The sequence below is a fragment of the Leuciscus leuciscus genome (genome assembly GCF_965113295.1).
Source record: "Leuciscus leuciscus genome assembly, chromosome: 17".
NCBI lineage: Eukaryota > Metazoa > Chordata > Actinopteri > Cypriniformes > Leuciscidae > Leuciscus > Leuciscus leuciscus.
In genome coordinates this window covers 36813673-36835049 of record NC_138741.1, presented here as the reverse complement: position 1 = coordinate 36835049, position 21377 = coordinate 36813673, and the positions used below count along the sequence as shown (strand labels likewise).

General features: G+C 39.7%; 1 protein-coding gene across 3 annotated transcripts in view; it reads left to right on the top strand.

Moving 5' to 3' along the window:
* The window catches only part of LOC309479488 (uncharacterized protein), a 53708-nt gene that overhangs the window by 15090 nt on the left and 17241 nt on the right, over positions 1–21377 (top strand). The window contains exons 6-7 of one of the 3 annotated variants that reach the window (XM_082143677.1): positions 614–1369; positions 1614–3014. The exons of the other annotated variants lie outside the window; for them this stretch is intronic. Coding sequence (XP_081999803.1) covers positions 614–642 — 29 coding nt within the window. The 3' untranslated portion in view covers positions 643–1369; positions 1614–3014. Of the gene's footprint in view, positions 1–613; positions 1370–1613; positions 3015–21377 lie in introns of those variants that run through there. 3 annotated transcript variants of the gene reach the window in all.

Sequence of the window (21377 nt, the reverse complement as noted above, 5' to 3'; positions counted from 1 at the left end):
TTGTGTACTTCATCCACTCCGCTGCTAAAATAAAACGGTTTATTGTAGTGACTACTGTGTATGACTGTTCATTAGTAGTTACTTCTTACTTATTTTTCTTGAACAGTAATTAATAGGTAATTAATAATAGTTCTTCAAGAGTTATGACAATTCATTAGTTATTGATTAACTAACTGAAACTTAACACAATCATACAATTCTATTACATACTAATTAGTTAACACATCTTCCTTAGTAGTTAACAGTAGTGACTTAAGTGTTAATAAAGAATTACCTATTAGTTCCTCAATAATTCCTTATTAGTTATGCAATAAGTAAGATACAGTATTCTAAAGTGTTACCCATAGTTGTTGTTTTTCAGACCCCCTGATCTCTCTCTGCCTTTTTTGGACCAAGTAAGTTCATAATGTTCATACCTTGCTAAGTTACTTTGTTACAACAAATGAAAAAATGTAGTCTGTCTTTATAATGGTCAGTTCTAATGTTATTTTAATAACTGTAGGAAAAAACTGAACAAATATCCAAGAACACACACATGATTGCTTTACAAGTAGCCTAATTACATTTGTATGTCCATTGATGTAAATTCCTGTTAATCTTTGTCTTTTTACAGCAGTTACACACGTCTCTATGCACCAATAATAATCTAAAGTGACTGGGAAGAGTCAGATGAGAGCAGACAACATGTTCAAGAAGAAATGTTCTTAATTCATTTATTAATTACTCCGTCTCAATATCATGTTCCCAAATTTATTGACTATTTTTTTTTAATTTCATCATTAACTTAATCAAAACCTCTTTATTTATTACAGCACAGATGTATTAACTGCTGCAGATATTGTGTCAGATCTCTCATTGAAGATCATAAAAACGTCTTGCAGCAGATTCAACATGAATAGAGCCAATGTTTGGGATGGAGCAATTCGTGGATTCAAGCATCATACGACCCATTACACAACATGCTTGTTAAATTCACAGATGACGAAGGCACAACTGAAGATGCAGTGGACACAGGTGTTCCCAAATGCGAGTTTCTAACCCTCCTAATGGACTGTTTATGGGCACGGAGAATCTTTGATGGTCCAGAAAATAGGACATTTCTCACCTTTAACAACACAAGTAAATGATTTACTTACATCTACCTTTTATCTGCCCTGTTCATAATTGTCTTGTTTTATACTAACTGGACAATAACAGTTTACTACAGCTGCCAGAGAAGATGAATACTTCCTTGCTGGGCGGATGATTGCAGTTTCTATTGTTCACGGTGGTCCAGGTCCAGGTGGTGGACGATCACCTCACTGGGAGAGTTGGCATTAATGGAACAGTTGAAGATAAAACAGATGAGAAAAAGGCAGCTTTCCTTGAGGTGCACTCAATTTTTATATAGTTTAAAATATCTGTCCAGATTACAGGCATATGTTATAGCATAAAGTAATTTTGTTAAGTGAGAAACCTTATTAAAGGTGTAAAATCCTAATAGCAAAAATAACATAGCTCTAATTCATCTAACAATATTAATGAAAGCAGTTTACATATGATAATAATAATTTAAATTAAGAGTTATTTTTCTGAAAGTTATCATAATGACTAGATCTTTCTGTTAAACACAGGGCCATTTGGACACACCCACATAATGAAAGTTGGTGGCCCCACATCTACGCCACCTGGACAGACGATGATTGGCTGAAAAACTTCAGAATGGGAAGAGGCAGTTTCAAACTACTGACACTCTCCGGCCCTGGCTGACATGACAGACCACTCAATTCAGACAGGCTGTGCCTATAGAGGCTCGTGTTGCAATTTGTATTTGGAGGTTATCCACAAACCTGGAGTACAGATCCATCTCACAACTGTTTGGTGTTGGGTTATCAACATGTTGCACTATCACCCAAGAGGTTGTGACTGCCATAAATGTGGTAATGAAGCCTCTGTACATAAGCCTCTGCAGCAGAGTTCAGGCAGATAATACAGGGTTTTCGTGACAAATGGAGATTCCCTCAGGTGGCAGGTGCGATAGATGGAAGCCATATGAAGATCAGAGCTCCACCTGACAACTCATCTTGTTATTACAATCGGAAGGGAGACTATTCCATCATTCTGCAAGGTGTGGTGGACCATAGAATGAGACATTAATGTTGGACGACCAGGTAAGATACACGATGTCCGTGTTTTCTCCCTCTCATCATTGTATGAGCGTGGCAGTGCAGGCACTCTTTTACCTCATTGGACTGAAACGTTTGAGGGGGTCGACGTGCCTGTTTTTCTTTTGGGTGATTCGGCTTACCTTCTACTAACTTGGCTCATGAAAGCTTACCCAGAGGGAGGAGCAGTAACACCACAGCAGCTCAACTTCTACCACAGATTGAGGCAAGCCCGTATGACCATTGAGCGTGCCTTTGGGTGCCTCAAAGGACGCTGGCGTTGCCTTCTTAAAGAAAATGAGACCCACATAATTTTTGTAAGCCGCATTGTGTCTGCTTGCTGTGTGCTGCATCATTTCTGTGAGATACAGAAGGAGGAATTTCTGGAGGCAGAAACCGTTGCAGAGGAAGAAGGATCTGTACATGATGAGCAGGGACACGCACAGCAGCAACACGACATTAGAAATGCATTGTGTAGCTACTTCACTACTATATGAATGGCCAACACCTGCAAATACTCTGCATTTAGTATTCACTATGTTAAATAGTTAAGGTGTGTTATCTCCCTTGATGAGTTCATTTTCACTTATTCTTATGTGCTAGTATAGGAACCACCACATACTGAACCAGTTTTGTCTGATTTAAAATGGATGGGATGGGAATACTTTTTAGTTTGAAATACTGTTTTATTTCCTGTTTAATTAGTAACAAATGTAAAGTTGACACATCTGAACAAACATTCTTTTTCTCCATTTCGAAAATAAAATGTTGTAGTAGACAGTCCTGCATCAGCAATGGTGTTTGTGACATCTCAGGAAACGCTGCTTGAATCTCCCACTGTTTATTGAAATACACAATTTCTCTGTGTTACTCGTGTCATTTTAATGCAGAAAAAAATATATCACAATGCATGTTGCTATATACACAATGCAGTGTGAGTGAGTGAGTGAGTATAACGAAGAGAATATAACATGAAAACAAGCAACAGGTTTATTTAGCTGCTTTTGGTTAATGTGAAGTATCCTAACTGGCTGTCATATTGGCAAGGCAAAGTATACTATCTATGCCTAAAGTTACGCCATAACTTCTGAAACAAGTGGTTGGTATTGGCAAGTGCAAAAACTAAATAAACTCACCGTCAACCTCTGTGTCAGTGCGGTATAGCCCGGTCAACTGTGCTAGCATCAGTAGCATCATTGTAATCTGACGATGGCAATGTTGAACTATCATGGGACTGTAGTGGATTTTTCCCCCTAAACCCAACTATTTAGAATAAAACTGTTGCGTCTACTCATCGACACAGAGCGTCTACAAATCGACACTTAATAACTTTTATACTCCAGCTCTTGCGTCTTCAGTCGACAACTGGCCGAGTCTCTTACCCTAACTTACTTGCTTCCCTAAACTGACCTGCTGCACAGCAGAAATTAACAGACAGACAAATGTCCTCTAAATGCTTCAATAACGGCCAGGAGAGTCTTATAGCAGTTCTCAGGGAATCTCTCCCAAGAAGCAAGGCCGGAGGATCTCAGACTAATTCCATTGAGAATCCCACCATAAAACACATATACAACAGTTTTTATAGAATCGAGAAAACAAATAAGACTAACATGTCACCTTCAATATGATTGGTTCAAAAGCCCCAACCCTTTTCCTCTGTCACTGGCACAAGCAAACTTTGTTTTAATGATGACTTCATTCGTTAATCACAAGATTCTAACAGACTGTCTAGTTTCATTTCCCAAACTTTGTTATTTTTACATATACATACGCACACAGTCAAAGACACAAGTTTTCCATTGGTTTCGTACAGTACATCCTGTTCAAATAAGGTTAGATGTTAGAAACATGGTTAGTTTAATATACAGTTTAAAATTTTCACGACAGGACTCAACAACATCGACCGGATCAACGTCAGGTTTTGTCCCAAGTGTTTTGTCGAGGTCATCGTACCAGGGGAACTTGTCTTTCTCCTTACCTGAGCTGCCTGTTTTATTAAGTGCATCCCGCACTTGTATGCACTGCTGGCGAAGGCTCCACAGACCTGTTAAATCCCCTTTCCCTGAGCTGCTTGCTAAACAAAGCAAATATTTCGCTGTTCTTGTGTGGGTTTTTGACAGTTGGGACCTAATATGGTCATCAGACCAAATATCTATCAGGCTCCGCAACTCCTCACAACTCCAAGTGTGTCCGCGAGCTGCCATGCTTAAAGTGCAATCTGTCAACAAACATTTCTCCTCATCCCATAATGCACAGCGCAGCTGACTACGGCAACTGGTTTAGTTAAAAAATGTGCAGTTCTTTTGCAGTTGGTTCTGTTCGAGGTCAGATCACGTTCTCACCACAAACGAACCGCTCCAGAGTTCGTTTGTTTGGTCCGCTGTTGGTGCGCACCCGAGTGCGATTGCCGCATTCACACCTGCCCAAACGAACCGCACCAATGGGGAAAACGAACTCTAGTGCGATTCAACCGAACTAAATGAGGCAGGTGTGAAAGCACCCTCAGACGTGAATCATGGCAGAGTCGACGAAGAAAACGAAGAAAGCGCGGTCGGAAGAGTGCAGAGACGGCTCTGCGTGAGTGGTATTTACGACAGTAATGTTAAACACAAGTACTCTACAGCGACTCTAGGGGTCGATGTTTGACAAAAACGGAAACTGCATAGTGTGCCTTTAACTGCCCTAATGGTGTGAGTGTTCTTTGCATTCATTAAAGGGTAACTCTGGCCAAAATTGAACCTAGGCTCTTTTTGTTAATCTGCCCGAGTCAAACTTTCGTGTAAAAGCATAAATAGGATGGAAACGCCACTTTTAAGATTGACTGTATTTTCGTTTTAGTTCAAAATGCCTTTTGAATGGGAGTGAATGGGGCACTGCTATGATAGCATCAAAATCGCTATTTTTAAAACACTAATGCGGCTCGACACAACATCAAACTGTGCTGAAGTATCACCAGAGGCTCTACACATGAACTCCAGCATGGTTTGTGGACACAGAGTTTACTAAAAAGAAAGGTTTTAGGACTCACTTTATCAGTTTTCCGGTGGCTGGAATTTTGTCAGTCAAAAGTAGTCGATCTCTGAATATATATTTATAAACATGTCCCAGAAAAAAACATTACTGGTGTGCATCTTGTGACAAAACAATTGCACTGACATATTTTAAGATACGTTCTCATTAAAACAGCTCAAACATGCATTTTAATCTAGGACTAGCCTTGTCTGTGAAGCCGGGTATAAATTGAATGGGCTATTTTCTTATAACGTGTTTTAATTGAATATTAGATTCAAACTAAATTAAAATTCTGCAAGAAAAGGTATATTAAATAAAACCCCTAAATATCATGACTGTGTGGACTATTACACCTTTGTTTTCCTGAAGTATGACCACCAGCTTTCAATTCATTGGTTTGTGGTTGAGGAGTCACACTGTACATATGGCCTGAAGCCCCTGCAAGGTCATCATCTGTGTGACTGATCCCAGAACAGTGGATTGCAGCCATATTTCCATTTTCAGTGCCACAGTCTGTGCGAAGAAGCTTTGGTATGACTCCAAATTGAGTGGCACACTGTAGGTAATAAGCAGCTATAATGTCTGGGTTGTTATTGCTAGCGCCACAGTCACTTTGCGTGAGTAACATCTGTTACGAACTCTTATGATCTAAGGCCAGAAGAGGTAACTTTGAGGTCATGATAACATTTGGTGTGATTGGGGTGGCAAGAGACAACACGTAATGAAGTGATGTGAAAGAAAGATGATTTATTATACATAAGTGAAATAATTATCCAAAAAGATGGAAAATAGTAATAATAATAATGGTGAATATAAGCAAGGAAAAATAAGCAAAACATTTACAGATCAAAAAGATATAAGATAAATAAATAACCCAAGAGAAAAAGGGGACGCAATTAGTGAAGCCAAAGAAATGAAAAGAACAAAACAAAACTCATTCTAACTTGTAATTAAACCTCTAATCTAACTAATAAAATAAATAAAGGAGAATACATCAAATCTTCAGCGTCAAACACCCTAACTTACTGTAATTACTCTAACTAATACAAAACATACAGAGGGCATTCACTTTCTTACCTGGGGTATCTATACATCGAGTTACATAGGTGTTGTTTCACGTGACATTTAACCTGTCCACTTTACTCTATCAAAACGCCATCAAAAGGCAGAAAGAAAACGTAAAGTGAGAAGAATCAAAGCAATATTCAAAACGAGATGGCAACTAAAAGCAACAGGGTTACAGGGCTTTAATTAGTCATAGCCATCAATGTGCCAGACATGATTTGGCCCCAGAGAATGGTAAACCCTTCTCACAAATCTTCTTCTTGAGTGTTGTTCAATGCCTTATGGATCAAGGTCTGCCATCATAAGCATTACATCTTGCCTTCTCACTGTAAGATTGTTTTTTTGACGCAGGGTCCATTCAACTCAGTCAATAATAGCTGTCCGGACAATGTCCAAAGGCGAGTAGTTTTTCCGTTTTTACAAGGACAGTCTGTTCACTTTTTTTTTTTTCAGGGTACGAAGGCTCATTTTAATGTTGTGCTTCGATATCGAGAAATCCACAATGACACTGTAACTGTGTCCATCTCTTCCGAAGAAGATCGTCCTCACAAACAAAGAAGGACATACATAATACTAAATTTAATTTGACACACTAAAGCTTTCAATATATAATAGAAAGAGTATTATTGAGTAACAACTTTAATTGGTAGAAACACCTGCCTAAGAATTCAGTTAATAAACAGTGTGCTCCAATAACACTAACTCAAGGTTTAGGCCCTGTCCCATTTCTCCCCCCTTAAAACTTCCACTTGGTTTTGAGTGCCCTCGAAAGTAAAGTCCCCTCAACGAGGGAAGTGGAGTTTAAGATCTTTCCCTATGAAATGGGACACCACTACTATGTGAATACATGCACATAACTATCCCAGTTATGATCAGGATATAAGTATCCATAATAATATGCTAGAAATCTAATAAAGTAATCAAATGTAAAATAACACAGCATAGTTTATTATAGATAGATTAATGCTTATTAAAGCTAAAGTTATTCATTCAAGAGCTGGGATTAATTTTCTCTTTGCCTTTAGTTGTTGTATTCACATTAAAGGTGTAATCATTAGCAGGTTTATTAGACGCTGCCACTTTAAGACCGAATGCAGATCTAATAATACACATTTTCTCCCAACTATTCCACAACTAACTCCCATTTAAGACATAAACTGTGTTAAAGTGAATCTCCAAACCGGTCATTTAGCCATATTTTTGTCTGTATTTGATCGTTTAGACGCGCACATGAAACCCAAAGTATAGTTTGCTTGTCTCGTTGCAGTCCGTTTCTGAACGCGCGCGCGCCGCCATGGGAACAGCGTACGTCTCTTGCGCGGATCATTGTGCTTATAAAAGCTCTTTTTACAATCAAACACCTCCCGCAATTTAGAATCAGCAGACACTGCATTTTACAACAATCACTGATTGTGCTCAGTGCTGTTTGGGTTTAACGTTAGGAAGAAGTGACAGCGCGCAGTAAAGAAAAAAGATGAAACACTAGACGAACGCGGCTAGTTTTTAATCGTTTTACCTCACATCTTCTTTTTAACATCCTTGGAAGCCAAAATCGAAAATAAAATTAGATGAACTACCCAGATCTGATGTATATTTGATGGGCAGACTCTCTCGAAGTACTCGCAGATATCATGAACATCGTCAGATAGATAGCTTCGTGAAATATTTTCTAACATTAGTGTTCAAAACTTAACAGTCCATTGGATGTGCATCAAACTAACATATTCCAACATATTTAGAAATTTTAACATGCTTATTTGCGAAAATATACTTAAAATTCAATTGTTCCTTTCCAGCGGTATCCGCCATCTTGTTTAAAAAAATTTACCGGCTTGCTGAGTCTGCAAGGTATCCTGGGTAATTTCATCTTCCACTTCGTTTTAAGCCTGCATCAGACCGCACTATGTTTTGAGGGTTGATTTTAAGGGGAGAATAGCACTCCCCCTTGCTCTTTAGAGTATTGGGACACCCTACCCCTACACGAGAACGCGCAAAAACAAGGGTTAGGGCAGAAATCTAGGGTAAGGGGAGGTATTGGGACAGGCCCTTAGACTTACACTTTAGGTGCCAAGGCAGACTTAACGCGTACTTACCAAGTTCAACTTCTTCAGCCAAAAACTGGACATTAGAGCCACACGAGCTGCAAAAGGCTGTAATAGTTCTCAAATAGTAGACAAAACATGCCAGCATAGGAAGACAACGGTTGAAATGATAACAGTTCAGCTAACGTTAACTATCAGTGGGTGTTCATGAAACAAGAGCAGAGAAAAATTGTCTAAATCGAAATTAATGTATCTATCTTCTGCTCGTTTCATGAATCAATACATTAAGATTCTCAGGATATCAAAACATTTAGTACAAATATTTTGTTAATTTAAAAATCAATTACACATTAAGATCACATCACTTACACAGAGAATCTCTTATCGTGTCTCGACTCCCGAGGAAATATCGGCTTTTCAGTGCCGACACTGACCCCTAGTGGTCGGGAGCATTTCCGTTGTGTTGCGGCTATTTCGTTGTGTTGTGAATATATGTTTGCTTTTTAAATTTTGTTGTGTTGTACACTACTGGGCCACCGTACATTACAGTTTCATAATTGACTTAAGATATGTAGGCTTCTTATACCATAGAGGATAAATGAAGTTTTTAAAGACCAGGCTGTAAACTCTGGGCATTTCAGGAAGGCCAGCATTATAGATCCAGGGTACCCCACATTCTCCAATCCAGTCACCAAAAGAGGCCTTCAATATTAGATCACCATTTAATTTTTCATCAGGTTAAATATATAGGTGATAATAGGCTACCTGTTACAACTTTAACTTCACTTCATTATCTGGCAAGACTATTCAACTGCCTTTCCTGTCCACACATCAACAAATATAAAGCCGAATGAAGGGCTTTAATGCCTAGGCCTCCATGAATCCGGTGACCAAGCAATGAGTTTTCTTCATGTGTAAAACCGGTTCTGTTTTAAGGCTGATTGGTTGTAGGCAAAAAAACAAACAAAGTCTGGCCTTTTTTTCCCTTTAAAAATTCCAAGTGCTGACAGTCTCAATCATTGCCTGATGGAAACAAAATTATATTTCATAATTTTTTACTCGTAAACAAAGGACAGATGAGAATGCTAGGCAGTTTGCCTTGGCACTTCATGAATTGAGCAGTCGGTTGGAGAATAGGCACCACTAGGGGGAATATCTTACGGGACTAACTTATTTTAGGGCTCTGTGATGCAGGATTGCGTAGGGAACTTTGGGGTATGGTTAGAGCGGCACCAGATTGTTCTGTTGGGGAGGAAAGGCAACCGTACAGTTAAAACCAGCCCCAGATACAACAACATTGGTTGAGGAGAGCAAACAGGACGTCTTCTTGCAGTTAAAATGAGAAATAAAGGAAATAATGGCCGGAATGATTAAAGTTTGTGAAGGAGTGCAGAACTTACAACCAAGCAGTGATAATGCAGTGATAATGCAGTGATAATGCAGTGATAATGCAGGGATAATGCAGTGATAATGCAGTGATAATGCAGTGATAAAATACCAAACTTTTCTACACGAGTATGTGTTTCCAGTCTCCAGCTTCGTATACATATTAAAGCTACACTGTGTGATATTTTCCCCCATCTAGCGGTGAAATTGTATATGACTATCCAGTGAATATTAGTTTCTGTTCCTTTCAATTTCGAGGGCGTTTTAACTCCTACGGTGGCCGTATTATTTCAAGATTAACATGGCTTCCAGTTCGACTTCGTCCAATAGCGCCTTTAAAACTATCACCTGTGATCCGTCGCAGCACAGATTTATGTTACAAGGTAAACAATACTTTTTCACCATTGACGTGAGGAAAAGTAACACAAGTTATACTAGAGGTCGTTCTGGCGTTATGCACAACCATGCTATGGTTAGACAAGCAACTATAAAACTTTTTAAAACGAATTTACACAAATAGGCTGGATTACCTCTCGAGAGGAAAGCAGGCAACTTCGGCGTCCGTTTTAAAATCTTTGCTCCTCATGAGCTCTTTCCATCTGGGAAAAGTTACTCCAGTATTGACTTTGGTCTTGCTGATTTGCCTGTCGCGTTGACGTTTTAATTCTCTCTTTCGCTTCCTTGGCGACTCGGCTACATATCCTCGAAAATAGGCGTGATCCTCCATCAGCAATCTTTCAAATCTGCCGGCAGTCGCGAGTAATCTCCCCCTCGCATTCGTCTCTCCGTCACTGAGTGTGAAGCGCGAAAGGCGAAGCTTGAATTTACAGGTATGTCCCTCTTTGGCTAATGTAGTTTCAAGATGGAGGGGCAACATGGCGACCGGCATTCGAACCCCTCACCCGTATGTACTTTCAATGGCAGATTATAAACTTATGAGAATACTTTATTACTTGAAAGAAGTAAATATACATTAATGAGCACATATATTTTTGAAAGAACTAAGTGTTTTTTGCTAAGAATCAACTAAAAAAATTACACAGTGTAGCTTTAATGGAAGTCAATGGAACAAAAAGTGTAGTGTGACTGCCCCTTCCAGCTTCGTACTTTTTATTATTAAAGTATAGGTCAATTTTGTATTTATTTTTTAAAGGACATTATTAACCGGTATTTTTTTCTAATCAAACAGTTTTCGGAACGTTAATGTTACAGAAGGAACGCATGAACAGAAACTAGGGTGACCACCATCAAACAAACCAAATGTGGGACGATTATAAGTTTGTGTGGGACAATGTGGGACATGTTACCGACACTAAAACATAACCTGAAACTGTTATATAGCCTAATGTTGATCTAAATTAAAACATTTGTATTCTGCCTTTCAGCTGATAAAAATTCTTTGTTCTTTAGTCCCTTCCAGAAAACACCATTGCACAACAATGTAACATAACTGTAATGTTTCTTATTTCAATGAAGAAACTGTTTGTAATTAAACTTATCTTTTAATTCACTTTCAGGTCGCTAGCAGGAACAGCAACAACACATGTGATCGTCTCACTCACTGTCTGTATATTCTGCAGGTAAGTATAATAATACTGACACCTAGTGGTTAGTTTCTGCATATACAACTATACTATCACTACATCCCCTCTCCATTAGACATAAAGAACAAGTTATTACAACTAATAACTTCTGGATTATCTAACCACTAAGTAAGCACTGTACACATTATACAGGATGTAATGTATCAAATAACAATCTCCAGAATTATTTACTTTACAATCACAGTAACAATAATCAACAGATTACATTTTCTTTTATCTTTTCTTTTATGAACATTCTAATGCTTCTGATCTGTTTAAGCAATATTCAGAGGTTCAGTCTATCAGGAGGCTTTACTGTGCGGTTGGATCTTCTCAGCACGGGTGAATGCATTTCTTTAGCTTGCTCATTGTGATGCAGTACTGGAAGTGTTTCAGATGTTGACTCTGCACAGTCAGTGTCACCTGTATGTGTATTCTCTACTGTCTCTTTTGTTTTTAGCAAACTCCTCCGGTTTCTCCTCAGGATCTGACCATCTTCTGTCCTGACAGTGTAAGACCTTGGCTTCACCTCCTCCAGGACTGTGGCTCTTTTAGTCCAGGTACTGGAATCCTCAAGTCTTACTGTGTCGTTATTGGAGAGTGGTTCTAGGCTTTTTGATGCCTTGTCATAGTTCGCTTTTTGTCTCAGTTTCAGGTGCTTTTGTTTTCTTTTCAGGTACTTTCTCTTGTTTTGTGTTGCTAAGCACGGAAGTGTGGTTTGTAATCTGCGCCCCATCAGTATTTCAGCAGGAGACACACCGTGTTCTAGTGGAGAAGCACGGTAATTCAGCAGAGCTAAATAAGGATCTGATTGACTGTCCACTGCTTTCTTGAGTAGTAGTTTCACTATGTGAACTCCTTTCTCTGCCTTTCCATTCGACTGCGGATATAATGGGCTCGATGTCACGTGTTGAAACCCATATTCCTCAGCAAACTTCTGGAAGTCCCTTCCACTGTAGCATGGCCCATTATCACTGCAAACCACCTGCGGAATGCCGTGTCTCGCAAAGATGGATTTCATGTGTGTTATCACACAAGCAGAAGATGTATTGGAAAGCAACGCAATCTCTGGGTAGTTTGACAGATAGTCTATCACCAGCAAATAGTTTCGTCCGTCCAGGAAGAATAAGTCCGTCCCAACTTTCTGCCATGGTTCATCCGGTGGATCAGTGATGATCATTGGCTCCTTTTGTTGCTTAGCATGATGCTTCAAGCACGTATCACAGGTTGACACCATCCTGTCGATGTCTGCGTTTATTCCGGGCCAGTAGATTGCAGTTCTAGCCCTTCTTTTACATTTCTCGGCCCCAAGGTGTCCCTCGTGCAGTTTTTTTAACATCTCCTGTCTCAGTGACTGAGGGATAATGATCCTGTCTTGTCTCAGCAGAAGTCCCTTAACAACACTCAACTCTGTTGTGATGTTGTAGTACTGAGCACATTTTCCTCTAGGCCAACCTTCATTCAGATTTGTGATGACCAATTGCAGACATTTATCTTTTCCAGTCTCCACTGCAATCTGTTTGAGTTTTGTGTCTGTGACTGGAAGAGCTTCAGCTACCATGTTCACATGCTGAGTCACATCAGCCTCTGTGGAACTTTCACATTTTCCACTCTGTTCCACAGCTCTGGACAGAGCATCCGCCAGAACTAGATGCTTCCCTTGAGTGTACATTAGCTCCATATCATACCTCTGCAGTCGCATCATCAGTCGCTGGATTCTTGGAGACATTTGGTTCAAGTTCTTTTTAATGATGGCAATTAATGGTTTGTGATCTGTCTCTGCCACAAATGTCGGTAAGCCGTACACATAGCCGTGAAATTTCTCCAATCCATACACTAAGCCCAGGCACTCTTTTTCAATCTGTGCATAGCGACGTTCCGTCGGAGTCATCGTTCTCGAGGCATATGCGACTGGCCTCCAATTCTCTCCATCCGCCTGCAGTAGAACTGCACCCATTCCATCTTTGGAAGCATCCGTCGAGATCTTTGTCTTCTTTGTCGGGTCAAAGAACGTCAGAACAGGCTCTGTAGTGAGGAGAGTCTTCAGTCGTCCCCATTCTTGTTCATGATCAGCTGTCCATTTGAACTCGCCTTTATCGCACAACAGTTCTCTCAAATAAACAGTTTTTGAAGACAGGTTAGGTATGAACTTCCCGACGAAATTGATCATCCCCATCACTCTCAATACCGCTTTTCTGTCTGTGGGTCTGGGCATTTTGAGTATAGCCTGTATCTTACTCTTGTCTGGTTCCACACCCCTTTCTGACAGCGTATCTCCAAGGAACGTGATTTCCTTCGCTCCAAACTGACACTTGTTCCTATTTAACTTGAGCCCATACTTCCTTACACGCTGTAGGACGTCCATGAGCCTCTTGTTGTGCTGTTCTATTGTGGATCCCCACAATACAATGTCGTCCACATAAACACGCACGCCCTCGATGCCTTCGATTACGTGTTCCATAGCCCTGTGGAATACTTCAGGAGCTGAGGAAATTCCGAACGGCATCCTCAAGAAGGAGTAACGGCCAAAGGGCGTGTTGAATGTGCAATACCTTGTGCTGTCCTCATGTAGTTTCAGCTGCCAGAAGCCCTGAGATGCATCCAGCTTCGTGAAAAACTTAGCACCTGCCATCTCACTTATAATTTCCTCCCGTGTCGGAATCTGATAATGTTCTCTCTGTATGTTTGCATTTAAGTCCTTTGGATCCATACAAATACGTAGATCACCATTGGCTTTCTTCACACACACCATCGAATTAACCCACTCCGTTGGCTCTTCCACTTTTTCTATGACTCCCATTGTTGTCATTTTATCCAGCTCTTGCCTCAGCTTTTCACGAAGTGGTGTTGGAACCCGTCTTGGTGCGTGAACTACTGGCTGTGCATCTTGTTTCAACTGTATTTTGTAGGTGAATGGTAATACTCCAAACCCTTCAAAGATGTCTGGAAACTGTTTCACGATTTGTTCCACACTGTTCTGTGTTTCTCCATTCTTTATGGTGTATATTCTTCTTACCAGACCCAGATCTTCACATGCCTTGTCTCCCAACACAGAATCATGGCCATCTGGAACAACCACAAACATGAGGTAATGTTCTTTGTTTTTAACTTTTACTCTGAGAGTACATGTTCCTTTTGTTGGAATGTTCTGGCCATTATAGGCTTTGAGTTGCACAGTTTTCTGACTTATGCGCGGCTTGATTTTCATTGCTCCGACATCATACTCTGAAATCAGATTGACTTTTGCTCCTGTGTCTAGCTTGAGTGATACTGTTACTCCATTTATTTCCAGAGCAGTCACCCACTTGTCCCGTGCAACACTATTCACATCAGTCTGTTCTGTTCTTTCTTGACTGATATCGGCCTGCTGCACCATTCCAACGAAGAATGTGTCACTGAGGGATGTTTCTTCTACTGCATGCACACGCTCTCTCTGACTTTGTCCACCTTTCGAAAAGCATTGTTTGGCAAAATGATTCTGCCCTTTACATTTAGCACAGACTTTGCCATAAGCTGGGCACTGCTTTGGCAGGTGTCTTTTGCCACATCTCTTACAGTTAAACAGTTCTTTCTGCTGTTTCAGTTTACTCATTCCGCTTTTCTGCATCTTCTCTGTTACTGCAGCTACGGCTGAATTGTCACTCCCGCTCATCTTTGTGTGTTCACCAAAGGTTTTAGCATGCTGAATAGCTATCTCACTGGCATGACATATCCGCACTGCTTCATTCAAGGTTAGCTCCGTCTCTCTCAAAAGCCTCTCTCTCACTTTTTTATCATTGATGCCGAACACAATTTGGTCACGGACCATTGAATCTTGCAACAGTCCAAAATTGCATGTTTTAGCTTTCAACTTTAAATCAATTAAGAAACTGTCAAACGTCTCTCCTTGTTGTTGTAGACGAGAGCGAAAAACATACCTCTCAAAAGTCTCGTTTTTTCTTGGTGTGCAGTGCAAATCAAACTTTTCCATCACCACGTCATATTTGCCTTTGTCCGCGGCTTGTGCAAACACGAGTGTGTTAAACACTTCTATTGACTGAGGTCCCGCGACGGTGAGAAGCAATGCAATCTTGCGTGCATCCGACGCTTCATCCAAGCCCACTGCTTGCAAATACAGCGTGAATCTCTGTTTGAACATACGCCATTCGTGATCAATGTTTCCAGTCCAGTTTACAGCGTCAGGCGGTTTAACACTTTCCATGACGACTGTCAATGTTGGTGATTATCACCACTCCTGGTACCATGTAATGTTTCTTATTTCAATGAAGAAACTGTTTGTAATTAAACTTATCTTTTAATTCACTTTCAGGTCGCTAGCAGGAACAGCAACAACACATGTGATCGTCTCACTCACTGTCTGTATATTCTGCAGGTAAGTATAATAATACTGACACCTAGTGGTTAGTTTCTGCATATACAACTATACTATCACTACAATAACATGTCTTTATTTTACATGTCATTTAAATTCAACATCACTGAGCCCAAAGGTAGCAGGCATCATGCAGATCACTATTTTTGAAACAGTTCTGACCAAGTCCAACTAAAATCCAACAAACTTAATAATGAACAAATAAAATACAAAACAACATAAAATTAGATCATTGACAGTCTTATATATTAAGGGTCCGTGTATCATCTGATCATTTCATTTCCTGTTTGGAATGGAATAAAGAGAAATGAAAAGACGGATCGTTTATTCGTTTTTTTTCCCCCGTTTAGTTTAATAAACGGAAAATTAGATTATCGGCTCGATTTCTTGATTTTCGTTTGTGGTTTACAAATAAGTTTATGGCTTTGATATTTCGTTTGCACATGTGGGCGGAGCTGAAACGGCCCTTTCATCTAATTGGTCAAACCGCTTCGTCTTCAGTACAGCCAGAATAAGAGTCCGTACGGCACACTCAAATCCCACTTTAATAAGCTTTTGCACCACTCGCTGACATTTGATGCAGAAATATGTTGCTGGGAACACAATTAGTGCTGCTGCGATGCTTCGCTTCTAATGTACGACACTTGAGAGATCGCAAGCCATAGGCTACAATATGCTGACATGGAGTTTGGGGTTTTATAGCCTATTTAAGAGCACTGATTTTGGAAGTAGGTCCTACCTGTGTTTCATTGTCCCATTGAAAAATGCAATGAAAATATCTTATATAAAATGGATAAAAATAAAATGTTTTACTCATAGCCTATTATTGTATGGGCAACAAGGATTGGACTTAAAAACAATGATAAACATGACCGTGATAACATATCCATAACATTTCCCACTCGCCTTTTAATGAAATCAGTAGGTGTGTGTGTGTGTGTGTGTGTGTGTGTGTGTGTGTGTGTGTGTGTGTGTGTGTGTGTGTGTGTGTGTGTGTGTGTGACACCAGAAGCTGCTGTGTGCTCTTCCTAATTAAGTATTATTCCAAGTATAATTTCTACAAACTGAGCTCATAACTCATAGGACTGATTAATAACAAGTGTATTTAAAAAAAAAAAAAAACATACCTAATGTAACTCTCGTATGCAAAATGTATTTGCATTTGTTATAATTTATATCTAATTTAATTTCTTTTTTTCGTTCATGGAGATAGCATGGACAATGTGCCATGTTTTAGTGGAAGATTGCTGCCATCTACTGGAAAGCAAACACATTTAAAATTAAAATAACATGACATTTGAAGGACAGCCACTAGATGGCAGCAGCGCATCACTCACTGGCTCGTTTGCCATTTCCATTGTTTCCATCATAGTAGGTATTCATCTTCATCAAGTTTTCATTTAGATTTGTGTTTAGACATTATAAAATCATTATTATAACAATAAAAAAAAAATCTTTAGTCAAAGTATCTGAAATATCATTGTTTTTTACAATACAGTCAAACCTGAACATGGTGTTGTGTGTGTGTAGGCCTATATGTGTGTGTGTGTGTGTGTGTGTGTGTGTGTGTGTGTGTGTGTGTGTGTGTGTGTGTGTGTGTGTGTGTGTGTGTGTGTGTGTGTGTGTGTGTGTGTGTGTGTGTGTGTGTGTGTGTGTGTGTGTGTGTGTGTGTGTGTGTAGGCCTATATGTGTGTGTTTTTGTATTCGTTCTGCATTGTGGATGTTTTATGGTGTAACCCCTTCATTTCTGTGTCTGCTCCGCATTGTAGCTGATTTATTTTTGGGACAAAATATGTAACAGAGAGCAATCCTATGGATGACTTTTGGGGGTGGGGTTGTTTGTGTTTTGGGTGAGCATTCCCCAATGTGGATGTGTTAACTTGGTGTCGCTCTCAAATCATGTTCAGTTTTGGTTGCATGCATTGTTGTGAAAATAAAAAACATTTTGCACATTACATTTTCAATTGTATTGACTGACTCACACATCTGCCTGCAGACACCCAGCTGTGCAGATTCATTTATAGATTTAACAACATTTAACGGTTAACCCAAGCCAATGGTGACCAATCACGCTTCTGGAGGACCAATGTCCTGCAGTTTAGCTCCAGCCTATTCCAACACAATTCATCAGGAACAAAAGCTGTAACTGGGGTGGTAGCCTTATATACAGTATATATATAACATCCCAGTGACGGCTTTTGTACCCTTTGTTTCTGAGAGTGTATAGCCTGTATATTTCTAGTAATCCTGAAGACTTGCTTAGCTGGTTCAGATGTGTTTATTGGGTTGAAGCTAAACTTTGCAGGACAGGACACCCCTGACATAGGCCCTTTACATTAATTGAATGTGATTTATCAACACCTAGTACATCTTAAAATATAGAGTTCATGACAAATGAAAACAACATAAAGAAAGTATTTTAGTTGTTAGAAAATACTACCAGAGCTTTGATGGACAAACATTATATGCATAAAACAGTGGGAATAAATAATACCTTGAAAGAAATTAGCAAATCTCAGAGAAACATCAAACAATTGAGCATGTAACAATAATAACTTAAAAAGTGCTGTCTTATATTTTACAGTGTTAAAAGGCTTGGTTTTAAATGGTTAATTTTGAATTATTTGTTTAACACTGATTTTAATTTGAACCACTGCAGAAACTCTCCTCAGATCACAATTCATTAATTGCTATTCTTGTATTATAGGCCTTAAATTGAAATATGAATATGAACTGTACTGTTAACGTTATAGGCTAGAATACACTAAATTACTGGTTATAAAAAAAAATGTTGTTAATAGTTTACTTTGGATTAGAAATGCAATCCAACTGTTACTCTCAAACCCTGATAATTTTGTCAGGTATTCAGTATCCTACAAGTTCAACTGATTCAATTATCTTTTTTTATCTCATTCTATTTGTGTGAACTGAGTCCTCAACGCTTACAGTCATACTGTTACATTTCTATCTATTTTCACAATTATTTATTCAGGTGTCTCTCTCTCTCTCTCTCTCTCTCTCTCTCTCACACACACACACACACACACACACACAGAGAGAGAGAGAGAGAGAGAGAGAGAGAGAGAGAGAGAGAGAGAGAGAGAGAGAGAGAGACAAAGGTTAGACATGTTATCATGGTCATGTATATCATGTTATTTTTGATGCTCATACAGTAATTATAGCCTAGAGTAAAAAAAAAAATTGCCTACATTTTAAGTTTAGAGATACTGAACTATTTTCATTTATCGAAGGGACATATAGGACCTCACCTACAGTACAAAAAAAAAATCATACGTTGCTCTTGAGTCTATAGAAATAATACATAAAACCCCAAACTCCATGTCAGCATATTGTAGCCTATGGCTTGCGATCTCTCAAGTGTCGTACATTAGAAGCGAAGCATCGCAGCAGCACTAATTGTGTTCCCAGCAACATATTTCTGCATCAAATGTCAGCGAGTGGTGCAAAAGCTTATTAAAGTGGGATTTGAGTGTGCCGTACGGACTCTTATTCTGGCTGTACTGAAGACGAAGCGGTTTGACCAATCAGATGAAAGGGCCGTTTCAGCTCCGCCCACATGTGCGAACTAAATATCAAAGCCATAAACTGATTTGTAAACAACAAACGAAAAATGAGAAATCGAGCCGAAATCTCATTTTCCGTTTATTAAACTAAACGAATAAACGATCCGTCTTTTCATTTCTAGTTATTCCACTCCAAATGAAATGTTCAGATGATACACGGACCATTAAGAATATATTAAACCAAAAACTTTCAAAGGATGTTAATTAAAACAACCACAGAAGGGCATAAATTCTGTAGAATTTACCGAATTATCCATTTGTTTTCTGACAGGAAACACATGGAACGAATCACCGCTCCACATTTTGATTGACAGCCGTCACAACCTTCCAGTGACCGTGTTTACTCCTTTCTTTTCAACCATTGGATAGGATTTAGAAAACGGCTGTTGTATTTGTACTTCTGATGAAGCGCTGTTAAATATAGGGGGAAAACTACGCCGGAAAAATTATAAATAAAATGCTTTCTTAAAAAGGCAAAATAACGCATGCACGTTTTCTACATATGATAATTAAAAACCAACAGACTGATGAAAATGAGGGACATTTTCTCAATATGCGACGTGCGGGACAAGGGGTGAAAATGCTGTGCGGTGCAACCAGAGCCCGTCTACGGAGAGCCTGCCCACTCCCTATTAAGTCCTATTGTACCGAATTTTGGTTGTAGTTCCACCAGAGTTCCACTGGGGGGCGCTCGCCATGAGTGCAAAATGAATGGGAGTCAAAGGGGCTAGACGGCTAAATCTGTCTCTTTCACCCGATTGCCGTTGAGAAATCTCAGATTTGATTGTAGGTTTTGCAAGTTCAACATGGGTTATAGGTCGAAAGTTGAATGAACGAGTACTTATGTTCTTTCGATTTCTTACAGGTTGAGTTGTTGTTGCCCATAACACGCTAGCATTCTGCTAATGAACGCTGATTGGTCAGTGAAGGACTGATTACGACCAGAGATACAGCTTGATGGCATCGTGGCATCAGAAGCGGGACCAGAAACAAACAAAACAAAAACTCTTCTAGCACGTGTATTTACCTGTGTCAGCTGTGTTGTGTATTTACCTGTGTCAGCTGTGTTGTGTATTTACCTGTGTCAGCTGTGTTGTGTATTTACCTGTGTCAGCTGTGTTGTGTATTTACCTGTGTCAGCTGTGTTGTGTATTTCCCTGTGTCAGCTGTGTTGTGTATTTCCCTGTGTCAGCTGTGTTGTGTGTTTACCTGTGTCAGCTGTGTTGTGTAGTTACCTGTCAACTGTGTTGTGTATTTACCTGTGTCAGCTGTGTTGTGCGTTTACCTGTGTCAGCTGTGTTGTGTTTACCTGTGTCAGCTGTGTTGTGTATTTCCCTGTGTCAGCTGTGTTGTGTATTTCCCTGTGTCAGCTGTGTTGTGTGTTTACCTGTGTCAGCTGTGTTGTGTATTTACCTGTGTCAGCTGTGTTGTGTATTTACCTGTGTCAGCTGTGTTGTGTATTTACCTGTGTCAGCTGTGTTGTGTATTTACCTGTGTCAGCTGTGTTGTGTATTTACCTGTGTCAGCTGTGTTGTGTATTTACCTGTGTCAGCTGTGTTGTGTGTTTACCTGTGTCAGCTGTGTTGTGTATTTCCCTGTGTCAGCTGTGTTGTGTATTTACCTGTGTCAGCTGTGTTGTGTATTTACCTGTGTCAGCTGTGTTGTGTATTTACCTGTGTCAGCTGTGTTGTGTATTTACCTGTGTCAGCTGTGTTGTGTGTTTACCTGTGTCAGCTGTGTTGTCGATGCCTCGAGAGAAAAGAAAGTGCAGAGCGCGAAAGCACCAAAGTGACTGAAGGATCGCCGTAAAGCAGTATCTCTGGTCGTACGATGTGTATGACGTCATTGACACTTTAAAATACTTTTTAAAGCAAATAAGTGACTCAAAAAAATCTAACACCCAGCAATGTGTAATTTCTTTGCATCCCCTTTCGAAAACAACATTCAAATTACTCGACAAAAAAATATATCCTGAGAAAAGTGGATTTTGAGAGCAATATCTCCATAGACCTCCATTCATTCTGCACTCGTCCTGTGAGCGCCCTCATATGGAATCAGAGTGGAACTGCAACCAGTTCAGAAGCCGGAAGTTTACTGAGAGTGAAACTTCTCGCCATATTAGACATTCTCTGGTGCAACGCAAAGCGGGACGCGTGGTCACCCTAACATAAACGTTAAAATACGTCTAA